At 45.2% G+C, this 17,331-nt stretch overlaps 3 protein-coding genes and 1 long non-coding RNA gene across 5 annotated transcripts; 1 reads left to right on the plus strand and 3 right to left on the minus strand.

Moving 5' to 3' along the window:
* The first annotated feature begins 435 nt into the window (after positions 1–435).
* On the plus strand, positions 436–10,335 carry mcmdc2 (minichromosome maintenance domain containing 2). Its single transcript, XM_040167340.2, has 15 exons — positions 436–805; positions 1,107–1,237; positions 1,324–1,383; positions 1,480–1,675; positions 1,839–1,961; positions 2,079–2,180; positions 3,288–3,416; positions 3,506–3,755; positions 3,844–4,049; positions 4,182–4,348; positions 4,629–4,808; positions 4,872–5,011; positions 5,273–5,382; positions 5,538–5,708; positions 9,797–10,335. The coding sequence occupies exons 1-14, from the start codon at positions 709–711 to the stop codon at positions 5,702–5,704; spliced, it is 2,058 nt and encodes a 685-aa protein (XP_040023274.2). The 5' UTR covers positions 436–708; the 3' UTR covers positions 5,705–5,708; positions 9,797–10,335.
* Positions 5,821–7,983, minus strand: LOC120811762 (uncharacterized). The gene is made up of 6 exons (XR_005710456.2): positions 7,889–7,983; positions 6,849–6,912; positions 6,576–6,630; positions 6,230–6,264; positions 5,983–6,031; positions 5,821–5,899 (listed from the first exon to the last, which is right to left on the minus strand). It is a non-coding gene; the product is annotated as an uncharacterized LOC120811762 (long non-coding RNA).
* On the minus strand, positions 8,646–10,141 carry tcf24 (transcription factor 24). The gene is made up of 2 exons (XM_040167347.2): positions 9,704–10,141; positions 8,646–9,436 (listed from the first exon to the last, which is right to left on the minus strand). Exons 1-2 carry the CDS (start codon positions 10,139–10,141, stop codon positions 9,314–9,316), a joined length of 561 nt encoding a protein of 186 aa, XP_040023281.2. The 3' UTR covers positions 8,646–9,313.
* A 1,383-nt stretch (positions 10,336–11,718) lies between the features above and the next one.
* On the minus strand, positions 11,719–17,263 carry ppp1r42 (protein phosphatase 1, regulatory subunit 42). 2 transcript variants are annotated; one of them, XM_040167574.2, is made up of 9 exons: positions 17,034–17,263; positions 15,878–16,095; positions 15,628–15,794; positions 15,400–15,538; positions 14,652–14,768; positions 12,903–13,020; positions 12,614–12,745; positions 12,357–12,412; positions 11,719–12,130 (listed from the first exon to the last, which is right to left on the minus strand). In XM_040167574.2, the coding sequence occupies exons 2-9, from the start codon at positions 16,007–16,009 to the stop codon at positions 12,050–12,052; spliced, it is 942 nt and encodes a 313-aa protein (XP_040023508.2). In that variant the 5' UTR covers positions 16,010–16,095; positions 17,034–17,263; the 3' UTR covers positions 11,719–12,049. The 2 variants fall into 2 exon arrangements, with proteins under 2 accessions (XP_040023508.2, XP_040023507.2); XM_040167573.2 differs by lacking the exon at positions 12,357–12,412 and having other exon boundaries at positions 17,034–17,188.
* Between the last annotated feature and the right edge of the window lie 68 nt (positions 17,264–17,331).

Genomic DNA, 17,331 nt, shown 5'->3' on the forward strand with positions numbered 1-17,331 from the left:
GCCGGACGGACAGAGGTCATCGCTGATCAAAAGGTTAAAATCAAATGTATTTAATAAAAGAGATGGCGTTGTGGTAAAAAGAACATCTCAGCTGAGGAGCCGCTGGTCTCAGCAACCAACAGGCCCCAGGTCAGTCCTTTGACCATCCCTAGTGCCCGTCTGTCGTCTCCACCAGCGAACTCGAGAACAATGGTTCCTACAGGTATTTATAACAATGCTTAAAGGTGTGAAAGTCAGTGTCCACACCTCTGGGAGTGGTCTTCTGGTGAGTTCAATGTAACTCGGATTTCGAATGATCCTTAGTCAATATCAGTTGTTGTTCAAGTATTACATGCATGCATTCCAGTTGATTACATTACATCAAATACAATCATAACTGTACATTGGTATTATTCTATTACAGTTGCAGATTTACAGTGGTTTTACAATATTGTCATTACTTTATTGATTACACAGTTTCAGAATCATGGCTGTATTCTGGTGTACACTATATGCATTTTTATTAATTTTAGGAACCGGGTCGTATATTTGTTTCTAATATCCTACAAACGCTACATTTGTTTTTTCTAATAATTTCATTTAATCGAGTCATGATGATCCTTCTGCTGCTTAGTAGACACTAGCTAATTGGTCGAAGCTAGCGCGCCAACCCCGTCACTTTCTATTATTAAAATAAATACCACTTTCATAACATACTGGTACTACAAAATGGTTGATATTTTGTCCTTAAAAGAATCGGCCCTGGTCTATTTAGACAGAAGCGGTGGGCTACAAAAACTGACCGAAGATTGCAGACCATTCAATGGTAACTCAACTTATGAAAGTTAGCTAACGTTTTCTGACGTGTAGCTAACGTTGGCTTGCCTTTAGCTAACGTTAGCTAACATTAGTTTAAAGTTAGCTAACGTTGGCTGGCCTTTAGCTAACATTAGCTTAAAGTCAGCTAACGTTAGCTGACCTTTAGCTAACGTTAGCTAACATTAGCTGACTTTTAGCTAACGGCAATAGTGTTTCTTCACCTTTACTAGCTAAAGAAATGGAAGCTAAAATAACCACCAACACAACAAATTCTACATTCTTTTTATCCCTTTATCCATCTTTTCCAGGAAGCCATCAGATTGAGGCGGTCTACAGGTTTTGTGTCACTGTGAATCCTTCTGATGTGATCGAGGTGGATCCTGTCTTGGGTGAACGTGTTCTTTGTGATCCTCTTGGAGCAACAGCGTTGTTTCAGTCTGTAAGTGAAAACTTGAGTGAGCAAGCTGAAATAAAATGTGACCTTCTGCTGTAAGGGTTACTACATTTGTCCAATTATTCACTTAGGTATGTTTCCTGGCCATAAAAACACTTTCACTTGTTGAAAAGATACACACCCAGAGTCAGGTATGACCAATTACATGTTGCAGCTACAGCTCTTTCTTCCCCACTGGTTTAGACGCAGGCGTTTAACAATGTCTGCTCTGATTGTTCCCTTTGGAGGTGAATGTAATTCTGAAGTTGACACATCTGCCTCCATTCCCCGAGTACACGTTGGACCTTTGTGGTTTTCCTCGTGGACGCGGGCCCATGAGGCCTGTCTCCATGGAGGGCCTGGTCATCGCCATGACGAGGGTCACGAAATACACCCAGGGGGCCAGGTTCCTCTGCGTCAACGATGAATGTCCCTGCTCTACAGGTGCTGCAGGGAAGACACAATAGTCCCCCGTTGTATTTCTCCTTGCATCTACTGATTGCATAGATCACAAGCAGTTGTTATATTCTTCCCGGAAATCTGACAACTTGGCATCCCTAAAATTTGGATTCACATCTAATTTATTTTTCTTCTGCGCCGACTCTAGGGTTTCACCACATTCGCGTCCATGCACCCGGAGCCACAGAGTCGGCCACAGTACGAAACAACTTCAGCTGTACGATCTGCAGCTCCCCGCTGACAGAGGACGTGAAGTTCAGAGTGTTGGGAGGTGAGAGTGCAGCAGGCGAGCATCGTCAGAGACGACTGAATTCATACACGCGGTTGAAATGGAATGGCGTGCTCTGTCGTGATTAGTGCGTTTGCATGTGTTTCTTTGGGGAGACAGACAAACAGCTGGTGGAGCTGACCCACCTCAAAGCACTAGATGCTCTGAGCGCCCATCAGCAAAGACCGCTCAGGTACCAGTCGGTCACCCTGTTTCTCAGAGGTAGGTCCCGAAATGATGTCCCATGTTGTGACACACAGGCTGCAAATGGATTGAATGCTGGAGCAACATAAAATGTTAGAGGAAATAAATGCGAATAGCAGAATAATAACCACTGAGAGAGAGAAGGTCCACAATTAGCTTGTACTACAGCACACAATCACCTTTTTTTTATCTCCCCCAGACAGGCCTTGAAGTTGTTTTTTTTCGCATCAGATTTGAGTCCGGAGAGCAGCTGCACATTACTAGGACGACTTTCCACAACCGCTTCTAAACTAAGCAGCACAAATAAGTTGATCGCCCTCTGCTGGAGTACGCATAACCATCACATTTGAGAGACATTTTTAACCATAAGAATACGCATGGAATACGTCTTGTAATGTTTGAGTGGGTTGCCAGATAAAAGATGCAGAGCAGTGACAGTGGTGCATGAAGACCAGTTTGTTTACATAGCGGAGAATCAAGTAAAAAGTACTTTTTAGTTCAACCACGTCAAAATCTTAAAGGCGATATTGTACCGTAGAGTAATATCCTCAACATTTGAGCGGGTATTATTTGTTTGTCAAATCGTCTTCTCACCCATTATAGTCCCTCCCCGTACTGAATAACGGGGTTGTAACCGCTTATATTTACACACAGTCCGATGTATTGAGGTTTGTCATTAATTTCCTCCGGCTCTGCAAGTGAGCCTCACTTCGAAACACAAACTCTGTGGGGGGAAGAGTTCAAATAAATAGATTTTTGTGCAGCCAGACGCACACAGCGCCCCATGGCGGGATATTAAGTGTTTCTGTCGCCTCTAATAACATTGTCGAGACAGCACCCCTGGGAGCCAAGCAAAACCTGAGCACACGGATTAACATATTCTGTTGACCCGGTCCTGTAGGGGAATTCAATACGCCGGGTTCCCGTTACTAGACATATATGTTATTAAGCGCGAGGAGCCCTCATTAGCTGGCTGTGCGATTTGCACACAGAGAAATCCTTGTCCTGAAGGCCTCGCTCTGTTTCTCTTGGCAGCGGTCCGTAGGTGGCCCGCGTGTTTCTTCAGTAATCACCTTTTTTTTTTTGTTGTATTCCGTTCTTCATCCCCCCCCCCTCTCCGTACAGATGAGCTGTGTAATTCAATGAGAATCGGTCGACTCTACAGGGTTTTAGGCATTCCCGCACATGTGCAACAGGGGAGCGGCATCACGTGGAGCGTCGAAGCAAATGGCGTCCAACCGTGGGAGCCGGAGCGTGAGCCCCTATTGAAGACACTGCTCCAAATTCATGCTGTGTATTCGTCACCACAATTAAACCTCTGCCGCGTCGCCGCACCCCCACAGGTCCACATGAAGTCGTTGGTGTGGGCGGCGGCGGCTTCTGGAAGCTGTCGAAGGCCACAGCCGGTTTCCGCTGGAGGTTCTCCGCCATCGCGGCTCACCGCTTCGCCTTGGACGTGGCTCCTCCGGGCCTCTACAACACCCTCAAGCTGAGCCTGCTGCTCAGCCTGGTGCAGAACGGCGCGGATGCAAGAGAGACAATTCACAATTTGGATCTGCTGGCCGTCACCACCGACACCCTCGTACTAGACAGGTAGGGGGGGGGGTCGACTTTGCGAGGCCCTTCCGAGTGGCGAGCGCGCTGCATTCAACCGGCCTCATTACCGTGTCTTTGTGTTAAGACTGATGACGTACGGCCTGAGCCTGGCGGGTCGCGGCGTCAGGCATCAGGCCTCGGGGGAGATGTTCGCGTCCCTGGCCAGGGACGAACACGGGGCCGGCACAGCCAACATCCACGCCGGCTCGGCCCTGCTCGCCACCGGCGGCATTTGCATGTTGGGCGATTTGGGCTGCTACAAAAAGGACAGGTTGGATGCCATTCAGTCAGGTAGGGCACCCAGGGGATTTAATCATAAAGGATAGCATTGGCACTTATAAGATGATGCTCATGTCAACAATTCAAGTTATACATTTGACATAAAAAAAGCCAGATTCATACGTGTAAAAATACTTTTCCCAGTTCTGGAGAGCTGCACGGTGTCAGTGTTCGTCCCGGGGAAGAAATACGGCGAGGATGCCGACCAGCAGCTTAACTTTCCCGTCCACTGCAGCTTCTGGGCCCTCACAGACTCCACGGAGGCCTCTCGGCGGTCCGTGAGGGCGGACGGTGCCGTACTTGGAACAGCAGTGGGTTTAATCACAACATGGTGTTGAATAACCTCCATGCAGCTAATACTATGAGGTCTTAACTCAACAGATGTTTGATAGTGCTTACAAAACGGGAATCTGAAACAATTTACCTTGCTTGAAGGACCCTGCCCAGACAACAGGACGCTATTTTTTTATATTTTGCATGCATGGTAAAGGAACAATACTATTTAAGTAAATCTTTAAGATATGGTTTGGATTCCAGGTCACTGCAGGCATCACTGCGTAGCTGTCCATTAACCAGCCTCTTTGTGAGCAGGAAATGGGTCCTGTACCAGTTCAGTTGGCGGACGCCTTTGGCCTGGTCATTCAGTGCAGGGACGTGGGGGGGGAGCAGGCCCTGCTTGCTCAGACCATCCACACCCTGCAGCAGGCCGTGCAGCCGGGGAAACCCCTCTACCCTTCATACTGGGAGTTTTCTACACAGGACTACAAGGAGGTTAGCAAATATTGCACTTTCTATTTTATTACACTGCCGTGACACTTTTTGCATGCCTTCTAGCTGGTGGCTCACGCACGGCGCCTAAAGGCAGAGCTCAGCCCTGGAGCAGAAAAAATGATCCACGGTTACTACATGGCCAGCCGCAGGGTCCGAACACAGAGTCAGGTTGTCAAGATGTCCGTGGCATCCGTCAAACTACTGTAAGCACTCATCTTAAAATGTAATCAAGGTTTGCATCTTAGCATGTTTGAGATTTTTTAAATTAGACTGGCAAGCGAGTGAGTCTTGTGTAATGTCACATCAGCCACTAGGTGGAGAAGTCTTACCATACACTTGATAACCCACTTGGTAATAACATTTGACTGCTCAGATTTACCACTTCTCATTTTTTCCATATGTACAGAAAACCTCCTAGAGCTACACATTACCATTCAATGTTCAAATGTAATTCATGTTTGAAGGATCTCATTGGCTGAAGCCCACTGCAAGTTATGTCTCAGGACACAAGTCCTGGAAGAAGACGCTGTGATTGCCGTGCTGCTCTGTGAAAACTCGGTCACACTGAAGCACGGTAGAATACCACCACCTCCATATTACTAATATCAATAACTAAATATTTAAGTCACTTTAAATGCCACCCAGATATCCCTAGTTTTGCGTGCACTGATCTTGCCATTAAGCACTATGGAGGGTTTTGACACGTCTTGAACTGCACTTTCCTTACAGGGGCCTCAGCACTAGTTATCCCACCTGATGCCGTATTTCCTTGTGATCTGGGAAGTGTGGATGGTTATCAGAGGAGAGACGAGACACTGGATGAGCTCCACCAGAATATCCTACGCTTCATCTACAGCTACGCACCAGGAGCAGACTCTTACATCACAGAGGAATGAGACGGTAGGAAACACTAGCCAGTTTAAAAAATGGGTTATTTTCAGGTTTTAGCGTTAGATAAATAAAGGCACACTTTGTATAAACGTACTGGGAAACATTCAAAGACAGTCAGTCATTTTTCTTTCAGAAAGTTTTATTACAAAATGTGGTAAATTGCTTCAGATATCTGCCAACTGATCTAACAGCTCAATGACCTGTGGAAAAAAAAAAAAAAAATCATGGATCCGTGGTATAATATAAAAAACACATTTTCACAGGTTGGTGATTCAATACATACCTTTCAAATGAGGCAACCAGTAGACGGCAGTTACCTGGGCATCCCTCTGCTGAGAAATAAATTTAAATAAGTAAGTGATAAAACGTTGAATTGTCTCATCAACTTCCCTCTTTTGGTTTCAGTTGGTCACAATCTCAACAGTCCATTATGGTCTGATGGGTAAACGGCTTAATGTGAGCTCATCATTACTTTGACAGGACAGCCTGCATAAGCTGAGACAATTTGAGTGTAAAGTTGTTCAACTTACCAAATTCGATGAAGCCCAAAGTTCAACATCTACATCTGTAAGAACAGAAGATTCTTTTATTATCCAGCCAAATTCATTTTTGACAATTCATGGGACACCTTAATGGTGCATCCAGAACGTCCAGATCCTTTGGTTGACCGTGCAGCATGTGGACTAAAACTGAGGCTGCAGCTGGTTATTCAGAAGAAACAATCTCACCATTCTAAAATCTGACGGGTAAACGGCAAATGTTATCTCATCACTATTCCAGCTGCAGGGGTTTCAGAACTCAATGTATAGTTAAAGCCTTGCTGAAGACTGACTGCAAGCTTTTTTCAACATTTAAAACACTATAGACCAAACGTACCTCTCGATTGGTGCAGAATTCGATCAGGTGTGTCCCTGTGACCTCAGCACGACTTCTGAAAAAGCAAGAAACACGATCTAGATAAAGGAAACTTACACATGGAAATCAAACTTCTAAACATTCCGAATTCATACTGCATTCAGTTAGTCACAGTCTCACCACCCTATTGTCTGACGGGTAAACGGCAAATGTGAACTCATCACTATTCCAGCAGTAGGATTGATCTGTACCATAAACCGCACAACCAAATATTGTTCAATATTTAGAGCTTACCTTAAAGTCCAACTGCTGGGAACCAATATTTGGCCATCTGTAGTAGGCAGCGTAGATTTCACATCTGCAATATAAAAAAAGAAAATCATCATTTCCAGTTCTCACCAGGTGCATTATAGGATATGATCCAGTTTTACACAACCATGATACATGGCCATGTCTGGTCATCTTAATTGCTATGACAAACAAGACAAGAGTTCAGTTAGACTATGAAAGTATAACTAAACAGGTCTACACCATTGATTTTCACCTCACGTATACGATTTACTGACGGAAGAGCCAATACTGTGAGGAGATATGACTGATCACCCGAAGGTCAAAGGCCACTTGTGTGACACAGCTTGGCAGCATGGCTAAGGTCGCATGTTAAGGACCGGTTCAAATGGAGGTCACGACCTCTGCCACGACTGTACGGCCTCAGAGGGATCCAGTGAAATAATGAGGCGGAGCTCATTTTCTGACCCTGGACACAACTTTTACCGTGACAACTAAGCGCGTCATACAGCGATGCAGGGAATCTGGTTTGGTGGTAGAGGCAGATGTGACTCCTAGATTACCCTTTGCGCCGGATAATTTTAACCGCAGGATTTGCATACTTGAAGATACCGTTGCGTAAACAATGATTCACATTTATTTCGGTTATGCTATTGATATTACACAGGTGTGACCGCTATAACTCCTACACGGTTGACCCGGCATACAGTGACACGTAACTTTAAAACTACATGCTTAAAGTTGTTTTAAATTTAAATAAAAGTTAGTAACAATTGCTTAGTCCAGGGTTTGGTTTGTGCAATGGTAAACAATCCTCAGATTCAACGTTAACGGGGCAGCGCGCTTTCCTCCCACGTGGCAGACACATGGGCCGGAGTTAGCTGCAAGCTACCATTAGCTGCTAGCTACCATTAGCTGCTGGCTCCTAGCTAACGAGCAGGAACGTTAGTCATCTACGAGGGCTACACGCGAGTACGGGCGAAAACAAGTTCACGACGCGCCAAAAGAAAAACTGTGAAATGCTGAGTCCTCACATTGCTACTTACCTCCGCAATGAAGCTCAGCCCCGCCGCAGAGAGTTCTGCTCGCCGCTGTGTCTGGAAGGGAAGAGGTGGGACTTCCGGATCCGTCTGGTTTTAAGTAGCTGGGCGTTCAGGGTCACGTGGCCCGCTGCACAGCCCGGCAGTAACTACGCGTTAGCGCCAGGTAGCCTCCTCTTCAGTTGTCGCATGTATTTAAGCTAGAATGTGTACCATATATTGATTGCATTACAGGTTTGCAATGAGTTAAATTCAAAGGATTTACTTTCTTTAGCTCTGCAGATAAAACAGACACGGGTTTTATACAGAATACTTTATATAACCACCTCCCTCCTTTCCATTAAACGATCTAGAAATACCATACACCGCCCATTGTTTGCTCTTAAAGATGTTGTGATTTGCCAATGCATTTCGCATTTTAATAAGCTGCAACCTAAAATCAATTTGTCAAATAAAGTTAAGCAAACGTTCCCTCAGTGTCAAAAAGAGAGAACTCAATATCACGTTTGGTTCGCCTGAAATTATACATTGTTGAAACCTAAAATTTGACGAGGTTAATATCTTTAATATTTACGCCTTCATTTTGTACAAATATAGGACAATTTTGGTTTGATTTCTTCAACATGGCAACACTATAAACACCGCTGAAACTAATATTATCGTTTCTAAAGTCAGACAGAACCGAAGGGCCTGCTGCGTATTCTTCCGTCAGATGCAGTCATTTGCTGCAAATAATTTTGTGTTGTATTCATTCATTCATTCATTTTGTGTTGTAACCAAACCAAAATCTTTACTGCACATTGACTTTAAGCGAGAACCTCAGTTGTGTTTGATTAAGACTATAGCGACTTTCCCATAAGAAATATAAGCGAACACATGCTGACTTTCACCGAAAAAAATACGCAAACATAACTTATATTAACCTTAAAAAAAACATTTTTTATGATCGGCAACATTTTAGCAGACTTCTTTCACGGAAGTCATTTATTCACAAACACATTTACAACCATGCATGTAAAAGTAAGGAACACGAGACGCAGAGCCTCCATTGTCGACCCTCTGACAGACCACTTCACATGACAGATGTTCAGTTATTCACGCATGCATTTAGTGCAAATGTTTCGACTGAAAGTGCACACCTCAAGCATGACGGGCTCGTTACGCCGTGGAATCTACAAATATCATACCCTGGACATGTGCGGAGCTGCACAATGCAGGCCAAAGAGGCTTAGTCAAAATAACAACAGAGAAACATAGCGTGTGCTTTCTCACAATTTACACAATAAAATCCACGTAATAAATTAATTTTGCAATCTCTTCGCAATGTCTTGGTAAGGCTGTAGTCAAATCAGATCTACAGTCATAACGCATACTCGGCTACCAGAGTAAACGGCATGGACTCATGCCAATTGTGAAATGGTTTTAAACGGATTATTTCATCCTGTTACTGGAGGTGGACGACGACGGGCCTTGGTTCTCGGACTCCGAAGGATTCGTGGGGTTGAGGAACTGTCCGCTGGCTCCGACGTACAGTCTGGATCGCATGGGCCATTTCTGTAGAGACATTTTTATTTGTTAGCAGGCCTGAGTCAACCTCTGAAAATGAAAAAAAAGATAGCAATACGCAGAAGGCGATGTATGTTACATCAACTTGTATCATATTTTACGCAAAGAGGTGCGGCAATTTCCATCCAGAAGCAAAATCATTTAATAAAATATTGAGGCACAAATGACAAAAAAAAACAGATCAGGCCATCACATGACCTACAATTATTATGATCATTACCTATTATTATTTTCATCAGTATTATTGTCACTGACCTTCACTGGGTGCAGGTAGCCATCCCCTTTCAACGAGTGCAACGCGTCCGTCCTTTTTTTGCTCTCTGCCTCCTCCGCGCCTTCTTCCTGCAGTGTTCGAGTCAAATGGGCGATGTAGGTGGTGGCCAGGATCAACACGTCGAGTTTGGACAGCTTGGTGTCCGGCGGCACGGACGGCAAAGTCCTCTGTAGCTCCAGGAAAGCGGTTCTCAGGGTCTGCACCCGGCTTCTCTCCCGCGCCGCGTTTGCTGCCGCCGGGCGTCCTCTGGCGCCGCCACCGCTACCGCCGCCGCCTTGGAGCACCCGGGCCCGCTGGAGGTCCCGAGGAGGGCCGTCCGGACTGGGACTGGAGCTGGGACTGGACGCGGGGCTGTCATCCAACGCCGCCGCCGCGGAGCGACCGCCGCTGTCCGTTCGGAGCTTCTGTCTTCCAGCCATCGGGGTGCACTTAGAGACCTGACGAATGACATCGGATCAAAGCCACACCGAGTCACCTTTAGTTGTTGAACCTGGCAGTTAAACGTTTTATTGAGATCAATTCATATTAAATTATTAGTGTCTACAGTATTCTGTTCTACTTGCATGTTAAGTAATTGTATTTGAATGTATTTATTAAACCAGAACTTAAGTTTGCTTATGCTGTCAATTATTTCAAATGTGTGATGTCAAGTCGCAGGATATTCTTGAAGGTCGTCCACAAACAAACACAACTTTTTAAAAGACCCCCCGATGACAGGTCACACAGCTGCCCAAAGTTGCAGCAAAGACACTTTGCATGCAGTGGAGTTTTACCTTTGGTATCTTTTAAAGGTGCCGTTTTGAAAGACGACATGAATGCAATCCGCAGAAGCCTCTTCGACATCAGTCTGAGGTTTCGCTCTCCAGTGCAGAATATAGTTCACGTGCAGCTTATCCTTATACAAGTGGTGCGCGCACTGCAGAAAGAAAAAAAAGGTTCGCGCAGCAGTGTTGGAGCGCGCTCCAAACGCTTCACCTGTGCCGCGTAAAAGTCACACGAGCCTTTAAACTCTGCTGGGTGCACAGAGAGCCCCCTTAAAAAGTAGTTCGCTCCGACCAAATGACTTAGTCGTCTCTTTTCCTTTCCTATACTTATGTCTATCTGAGGGGACAGGACGAGGGTGGGGGTAGGGAGGGGGGGGGAGGGGGGGGGGGGGCAGAGGCCGGCCTCTCCGCTCCTTTAACCCCAGATGTGTGCTGCGCGCCACATCCCATCTCTAATTGGCTGCGAACCCGACCCCCGTATTTTTCCTCGCAAGCCTATCGCGACGTAGCAAACGTGAAGAAAGCCCGAACGACCTCGAAAGAGGCTGCTCGTCGCGGTCACGAATGCACAGGTTACTCTTTCGACGCGCCCTTTGCAACGCACCGTGAAGACATGCGGCTGACAAGTGTAAGGCGATATGCAAAAGACATTTGACTAATAGCCGGGGGGTGTCTGGAGTGGCGAGCCCACTGGAACGGCCAATAAATAAAGTCCAGCAACGCAATCAACCGGCAGGCGCTGAGGACATTCTTGTGAGACTCTTGAAATGAATCACTCCAAAATTAATGAAAGGAATTATTCATAATATGCATATCCCAGGACTGCTCTCAATAAACATTGTTTTTGTAAGGATGGAGTCACAGCTGCGGGCCCCTAATTATGAGGCAAAGTAAAAGAAGGTTGAGTCTAATAACACCCGCATCTTTCCACGTGGTTCCTCCTTGGAACATTTAGAAATGGCGATGATAAGTAATAGAATGGGTCGTTTATCAGAATTACTTGAACAGAAGCATATGTTGTTAGCTTTGAGTGCAAAGCAGAGTCACAGGGCAGGTCGATCATTCGTGTCACTCTGCATCTCCTGGTTCACTTATTTGCCGAAAAAGAAAAACGACACACAGAAAAATGTAGCAGTGAACGGTTGTTGGATTGATTATTTATATTCTCAAACCCCCACAAAAGTAATAAACCAGCTGCTAGAGTGAGGAAAAGAAATGTGCACAAACCATTATGCATTGTCTTACGCTTTAATTTCAGAATTTGTAACACCAGCATATTATTTCCGCCCTATTCATTTATAGAAATGTATATCAAAGAGACAGATACAATCTCAATATTTTCTGTAAAAAAAGAAAAAGAAGGTAAATCTTTAAACTCCTCGTATCCACTGTAGGTCAAGGATACTGCAGTGTCTCTGCAGCAGTGACAAGGACTCTCTTCTGTCCTGCTAAATATGCAAGCATGAAATATCCAGAACTATGATGACGGAGGTACTTAAACTACAGGCAGAAGCAGGGTTTGTACTGCGTGGGTGGAGATCTTAGTGGACTTGTACGTCTGTCTTAAGCAGCCACTAGACGGCAGATGATGAGGCCGCTCCGCGAATGAGATGTCCCCCTGTAGGAACCGTTCATTTTTGTAACCTTAGGTTTTAGAGAAGAAACAAAAGATCATTATCAGAAGACAGAAGATGTCTCCTATTTCTTTTTGCATCGGAAACAAACATAGCAATTAATTGGTGATGAAAGAATAAATGAGGGAAATTAAACTAACTGGTATACAGTCCAAAGATTCAACCTAATCAAAAATTAAATCTTCTTGATTTTGAGAATGAAAGGGACTGAGACAAAAATGTGCTGCGGCTCTCACGTTTGCGTGGCTGCAGATGTGGCCGAGGCGTGCACCATGACACGCGTTAAAGTCATCTGGAATGTACACAAAGTCACAGTATAACACACACACACACACACACACACACACACACACACACACACACACAAGTCACGCAAATTCAGAAGCGTAAAGCCCGACGGGGTCGAGAACGACGGAGGGGAAAACAACCCAGAAATGTGATGATCGCGGTCATGTGGGCAAAGATGTGCTGTAAACAGAATTTAGGGACTTACTTGTTGCAGGACAGGTAAACGATCCCGCCATCAAATGCGTGCGTTTTTTATTCTTCTTGGCCTCTTTGGATGCTTTCCAGTTAATAAGGAACTGTCTGGTCAACTCATTAATTTCACTGCCATCCAGAACCTCTACAACAATAAATATCAAACAAACACTTCATTTGAAATTGAAAAGCAAAAGGTGTATATTTTTGCTTTGATCATGAAGTGGTCTCTTAATTATTAGCCTGGGCATTTCTTTTCATATTATAGTTCTATTGAGAAGGAAAATGATTAATCAACTCACGCAGGCTTCGGACTGCGGTTATTAGGCGGTCTCTGTACTTTTTGCTTTTACAAACAGGATTTCCACTCAAATCCATTTGAAGCAATTGAGGCCAATGGCAGAAAACGTCCTCCAGCTCCTGAAAATACACAAGAAGAGAAACTTAACCCACCGCATGTTGCGCGTTCACACTTTTCCTACACAGACAACTTTTTGCCTTTAAACAAATCTATAAAGCTATGATGCATATTCAAAATCCCTAATCCGAGACAAGCATCAGCAAAGATGTTTTTTTAAACACTCGGCCTGGGTGACTAGTAATGTGAACTACAAGGGCACAACGTAAACAACACATCCGTCTATTTTAATAAACAGTGTCGCCGGTGTCGTGTAACTACGAGTTTTCTCCTGGGGCGCCGTGAGGCTGGCTCCTCCAGCCAGTTGCCTGCAGTTGTATGTTTATCTAAAAGGCACATTAATCCAAGCCTGGAAATATGAATACTCTCTGGACACGCTCTGATTGTTCATTGCCTTCCTGTCCTGGCCAAAGCGCTTCCACTTTTCCAGCTCTCGCCGCAATCAGTTCAGAGGGGACCCCCGAGCGCCGCGCGCTCCCCCGGCTTTGATAAATGATCGTGTCAGGGCCGTCACTCAGAAGGCCCTCGCTGAAGAGCGGCCCAGCGCCAAATTGGCCCTTTCACGCGGGGGCGTATGGAACAGCCAGAGCCCGAATACTCGCCCTGTGCTCGTCTGGCTCTCTCGAGCGGACTAATGATGGGCCAGTTATGAGCCTGCATTTGACCGGGGCTTCGATTCCCCTGTCCTCTCCCGGCCCAGCGCGCGGCTAACGGTCTCTGAAGACGCTCCCCATTTGTCACCCTAGCTGACTGCCTGTCATAATCTGTTTTGAAAAATCCATAGCGCTGCCTCTGGGCTGCGAGCGGATGGCGCAGAAGTAGGGATTGATCCTTGGGAGGGCTGTCTTTGCAGGATCAATAGTGGCAGACGGGTGGTATAAATTATAGGAGATATCTGCTCAAAATGACGCAGTTTACCTGCGTTAAGGTTCTCACAGGGAAATTCATTTGTGATTAAAAAAAAGTGCCTTCAGCAATGTGGTCGATTCTGCTTGAGTGTGGTGCTACCAATGGCTCATCCTAGAGTGAAATGGCAATATGAAAGAATTTATTGATTCCTTTCAAGTGAAGTTGTCAACTTTTTCACTCAAAATCCCAGAAAACGAAAGCTATGACGGAGATAGCAGGTTGTCGTTAAAAGAAGTCGACGAGGCTGAATCCTAGCAGTGCCTCAGATGAATCTCCCGTGAAGTAAAGGTCTGGGGGTTCATGGGCTCGAATGGAGGATTGCTCGGCAGAGAGGAGAAATCACCCTCCCAAGGAAAGGGAGAAACTCATGCTTGTTTAAAGCTGTCAGCGAGAAAAGTCTCAGGGGAACGGCTCGCTGATTTGTTGAATAATTCTGACCCTGAAAGAGTCATGGAGACTGGGAACCTGTGGCGGGATTTGCAGGATTTGGTTCTTTAGAACCCCGTTCTGCATTTAATTTCACACATCACTGCAGAAAGCTACGCAACAATGTTAAGGTTGACTCGATCAACTAATAGCTGGATTGTTGACTCTGATACGCCATAGCATGCACAGTTGCTGCGCCGAGGTGCTCCTTACTTAGACTGCATGCAGTTCGTCTCTGGGAAAGGACTTGACTTAGTTTCAGAGAAATATTTAAGATAAATAATATATATAAAGTTACCTCCATATTGTACAATCTATTGTCAGCAGCAGAGAAATGCTGGAGCTCCTTCAGCACGCTCAGGTCCCTGATTTCATCAATGTTGTTGTTGTTGATATTCAGTACACAAAGAGATTCCTGTACAACAAATACAGGTTAATGAAGAAGGAAGAGGCCGGTGAATACAATGACAGAATCTTACAAATAAATATTACGCAAAAAACATTTACTATTTACAGCATTTTCTTCTTTCTTTGGCTGTGATTAATTTGAATTAAGTATTTCAATGTGTTCTCTTTATGTACCTGATTAGGATCATGTCCGAATAGATAGTCCTGCTGTTATTAATATTAACCTTGAGGTTTGAAGTTGTATAACGACACATTTGTAAAAACTTGGAACTCTTTACATTTGCACAGCGATTTCTTCAATTGTATTTAGTTAGTTAAACAAACCACACTGGTTGTGTCAAACCGTGGCTTTGGCAGTTAACCTAGTAAACAAACCTAACGGAGTTATCCGACCAGAGAGAGCAACAGAGGCCTCTGAGATCATCAAACCCAGCACATTACTGCTTCTACACAGATTACTGGCCTCTGAGAAATCAGAGAGTTTTTTTTAACTTAAAGTGACCGCCTCACAAGTTAATAAACCACACGTTTCCTGGGATATTTTCAAAAAAAGGGACCCGAATTATTCTGGGAGAGCGGCTCTTCCTCATTCCACACACTATCTCTGTGCTGAACAGAGGTCTGAAAATAGGTCTTACAGCCAGAGAGCGGAGAGTCATGGGGTCAAGGAGCAACTTCTCCCCCGGTGCCAGCCTCTGGCTCTCCAGGTGAAGCTCCTTGAGCTCACGCAGTGTATCTAAGCCCTCGACCACAGCAATCTTGTTTCCACCCAGATACCTACAGAGCAGAAAAAAAACTCACATATCCAGACACACCTTAAATTTGAGCACGGAACAACAATCGGAGGGTCAAAGATGTCTACTCACAGTTTGGACAGCTTCTGCAGATTGGTGAGATTATCTATATGAGTGATGTTATTGTTCTGCATGTAAAGATGGGTGAGGTTGGAGGCAAAGCCAAGGTTGCATATGCTCGTGATCTGATTATCATACAGGTAAAGGACGGTGAGGTTTCTACAGACGGAGAGATCCCCCTGAAAACAGAATTGACAAAGTCAGGCATATCACACGAAAAGCCCAGAAAGACATCGCCAGCGTTGATACTGGGCGAACTCACGATGTCGTCAATGCTGCTGCTGAAGAAGTGGAGGTGGGTGAGTGACGTGAGGTACTCTGGGAAGGAGAGGCCCCTTTTCTTTTTGAAGTTTCTCCCGGATTTAGCAATCAGATCTATGGTCAGGCGCACCATGGTGGCTCATCCACGGGGCTGATTTAGAGAGGATCCTTTTAAGCTCCGGCCAAGCATTCGGCCCACGGCCGGGGATCTAGAAAAGTCTGTTTGGGAGGAAATAAATGACAGAAGGAGACCTTAGCTGGCAAATAGACGTTCCTCGGAATCACAATTTAATAATAATGCCTCATTGCTTCAGTGTTTGTAATCCAAAATGACAAATAACCCCCCGCAGAACTTTAAATGTCCCAAAACCTAATTGTCAATTCCCATTTAGGGATAATTGATGGGGCAGGGGGGGCGTCGTCACTGTTCTCCAGCATCTTGCTAAGAGGGCAAAGGTTGGGTGACCACTCAATTCATACTGTCATTAGAACTCAGCAGATCCTTTACGCGCCACCTTCCCTCCATCCAGCACTCCAGGGACTGAGCTGACATTGAGACGGGCTTTCATTTGACTGGGATACAATTAACTTCAGGCGTCATCATACTGTACCTCGCCTCTCCTCACCTGCTGATTCCGACATGTGTGTGTGTGTGTGTGTGTGTGTGTGTGTGTGTGTGTGTGTGTGTGTGTGTGTGTGTGTGTGTGTGTGTGTGTGTGTGTGTGTGTGCAGCTGAACTAAGTTGAAGTGGAAGGTAAAGGCCGAGGTTACAGGAGAAGAAGAGGCACTGATGGATCAACCCGAGCGGAATGGAAGCTAAAGGCTAACGTTAACTGAACAACCCCGGGCCTCCGCTCTCCAGGGAGTCGGGGACAGCACTTTATCATTGTCAGGAACAAGTGCTGTCCGGGCGGTGAGAGGCGGCACGAACGTACTGGAGGGAATGCAAACGGCCAGGGACTAGACGGTGTTCACGCGGCCCGGACAAGAAGGAGGCACCATTTTAAGTGACGTCAAATTAACGTTACATCGTTAGCGAGTTAGGCTAACTCACAGCTAGCCACCGTAAACCACATAATATATGCTGCCACTGGGTTTCGCAGCCCCTTAATTTTGGGATTGGGAAATATCTTAAAATATGACCTAAACTTTCTTACCCGTCGACGTCTTCACAGAGTCCGGAAGTGCGAGCTAGCCTGTTTTAACTGTTTTAGGTTGCCGCGTTGAAGGAAAAGAATGGAGGCTTTTTTTTGTTTCTGTTGACGGTAGTATGTTGCTATGGAAACCCAAAGAGGCAACGGCAGAAGTCACGCTGAAGAGTGACTGAAGAGCGATGAAATCATCGTCTGTGGTATTTAGTTACACCCAAACATCCATTACTGTTATCAGTTTTTAGGGGAATACAAGTGCAGTGCATTATTTTAATTATTCTTTTTTTATTTTAAAATCCAATCA

Source organism: Gasterosteus aculeatus, chromosome 21 (genome assembly GCF_964276395.1).
Source record: "Gasterosteus aculeatus chromosome 21, fGasAcu3.hap1.1, whole genome shotgun sequence".
In the NCBI taxonomy this organism is placed as follows: Eukaryota; Metazoa; Chordata; class Actinopteri; order Perciformes; family Gasterosteidae; genus Gasterosteus; species Gasterosteus aculeatus.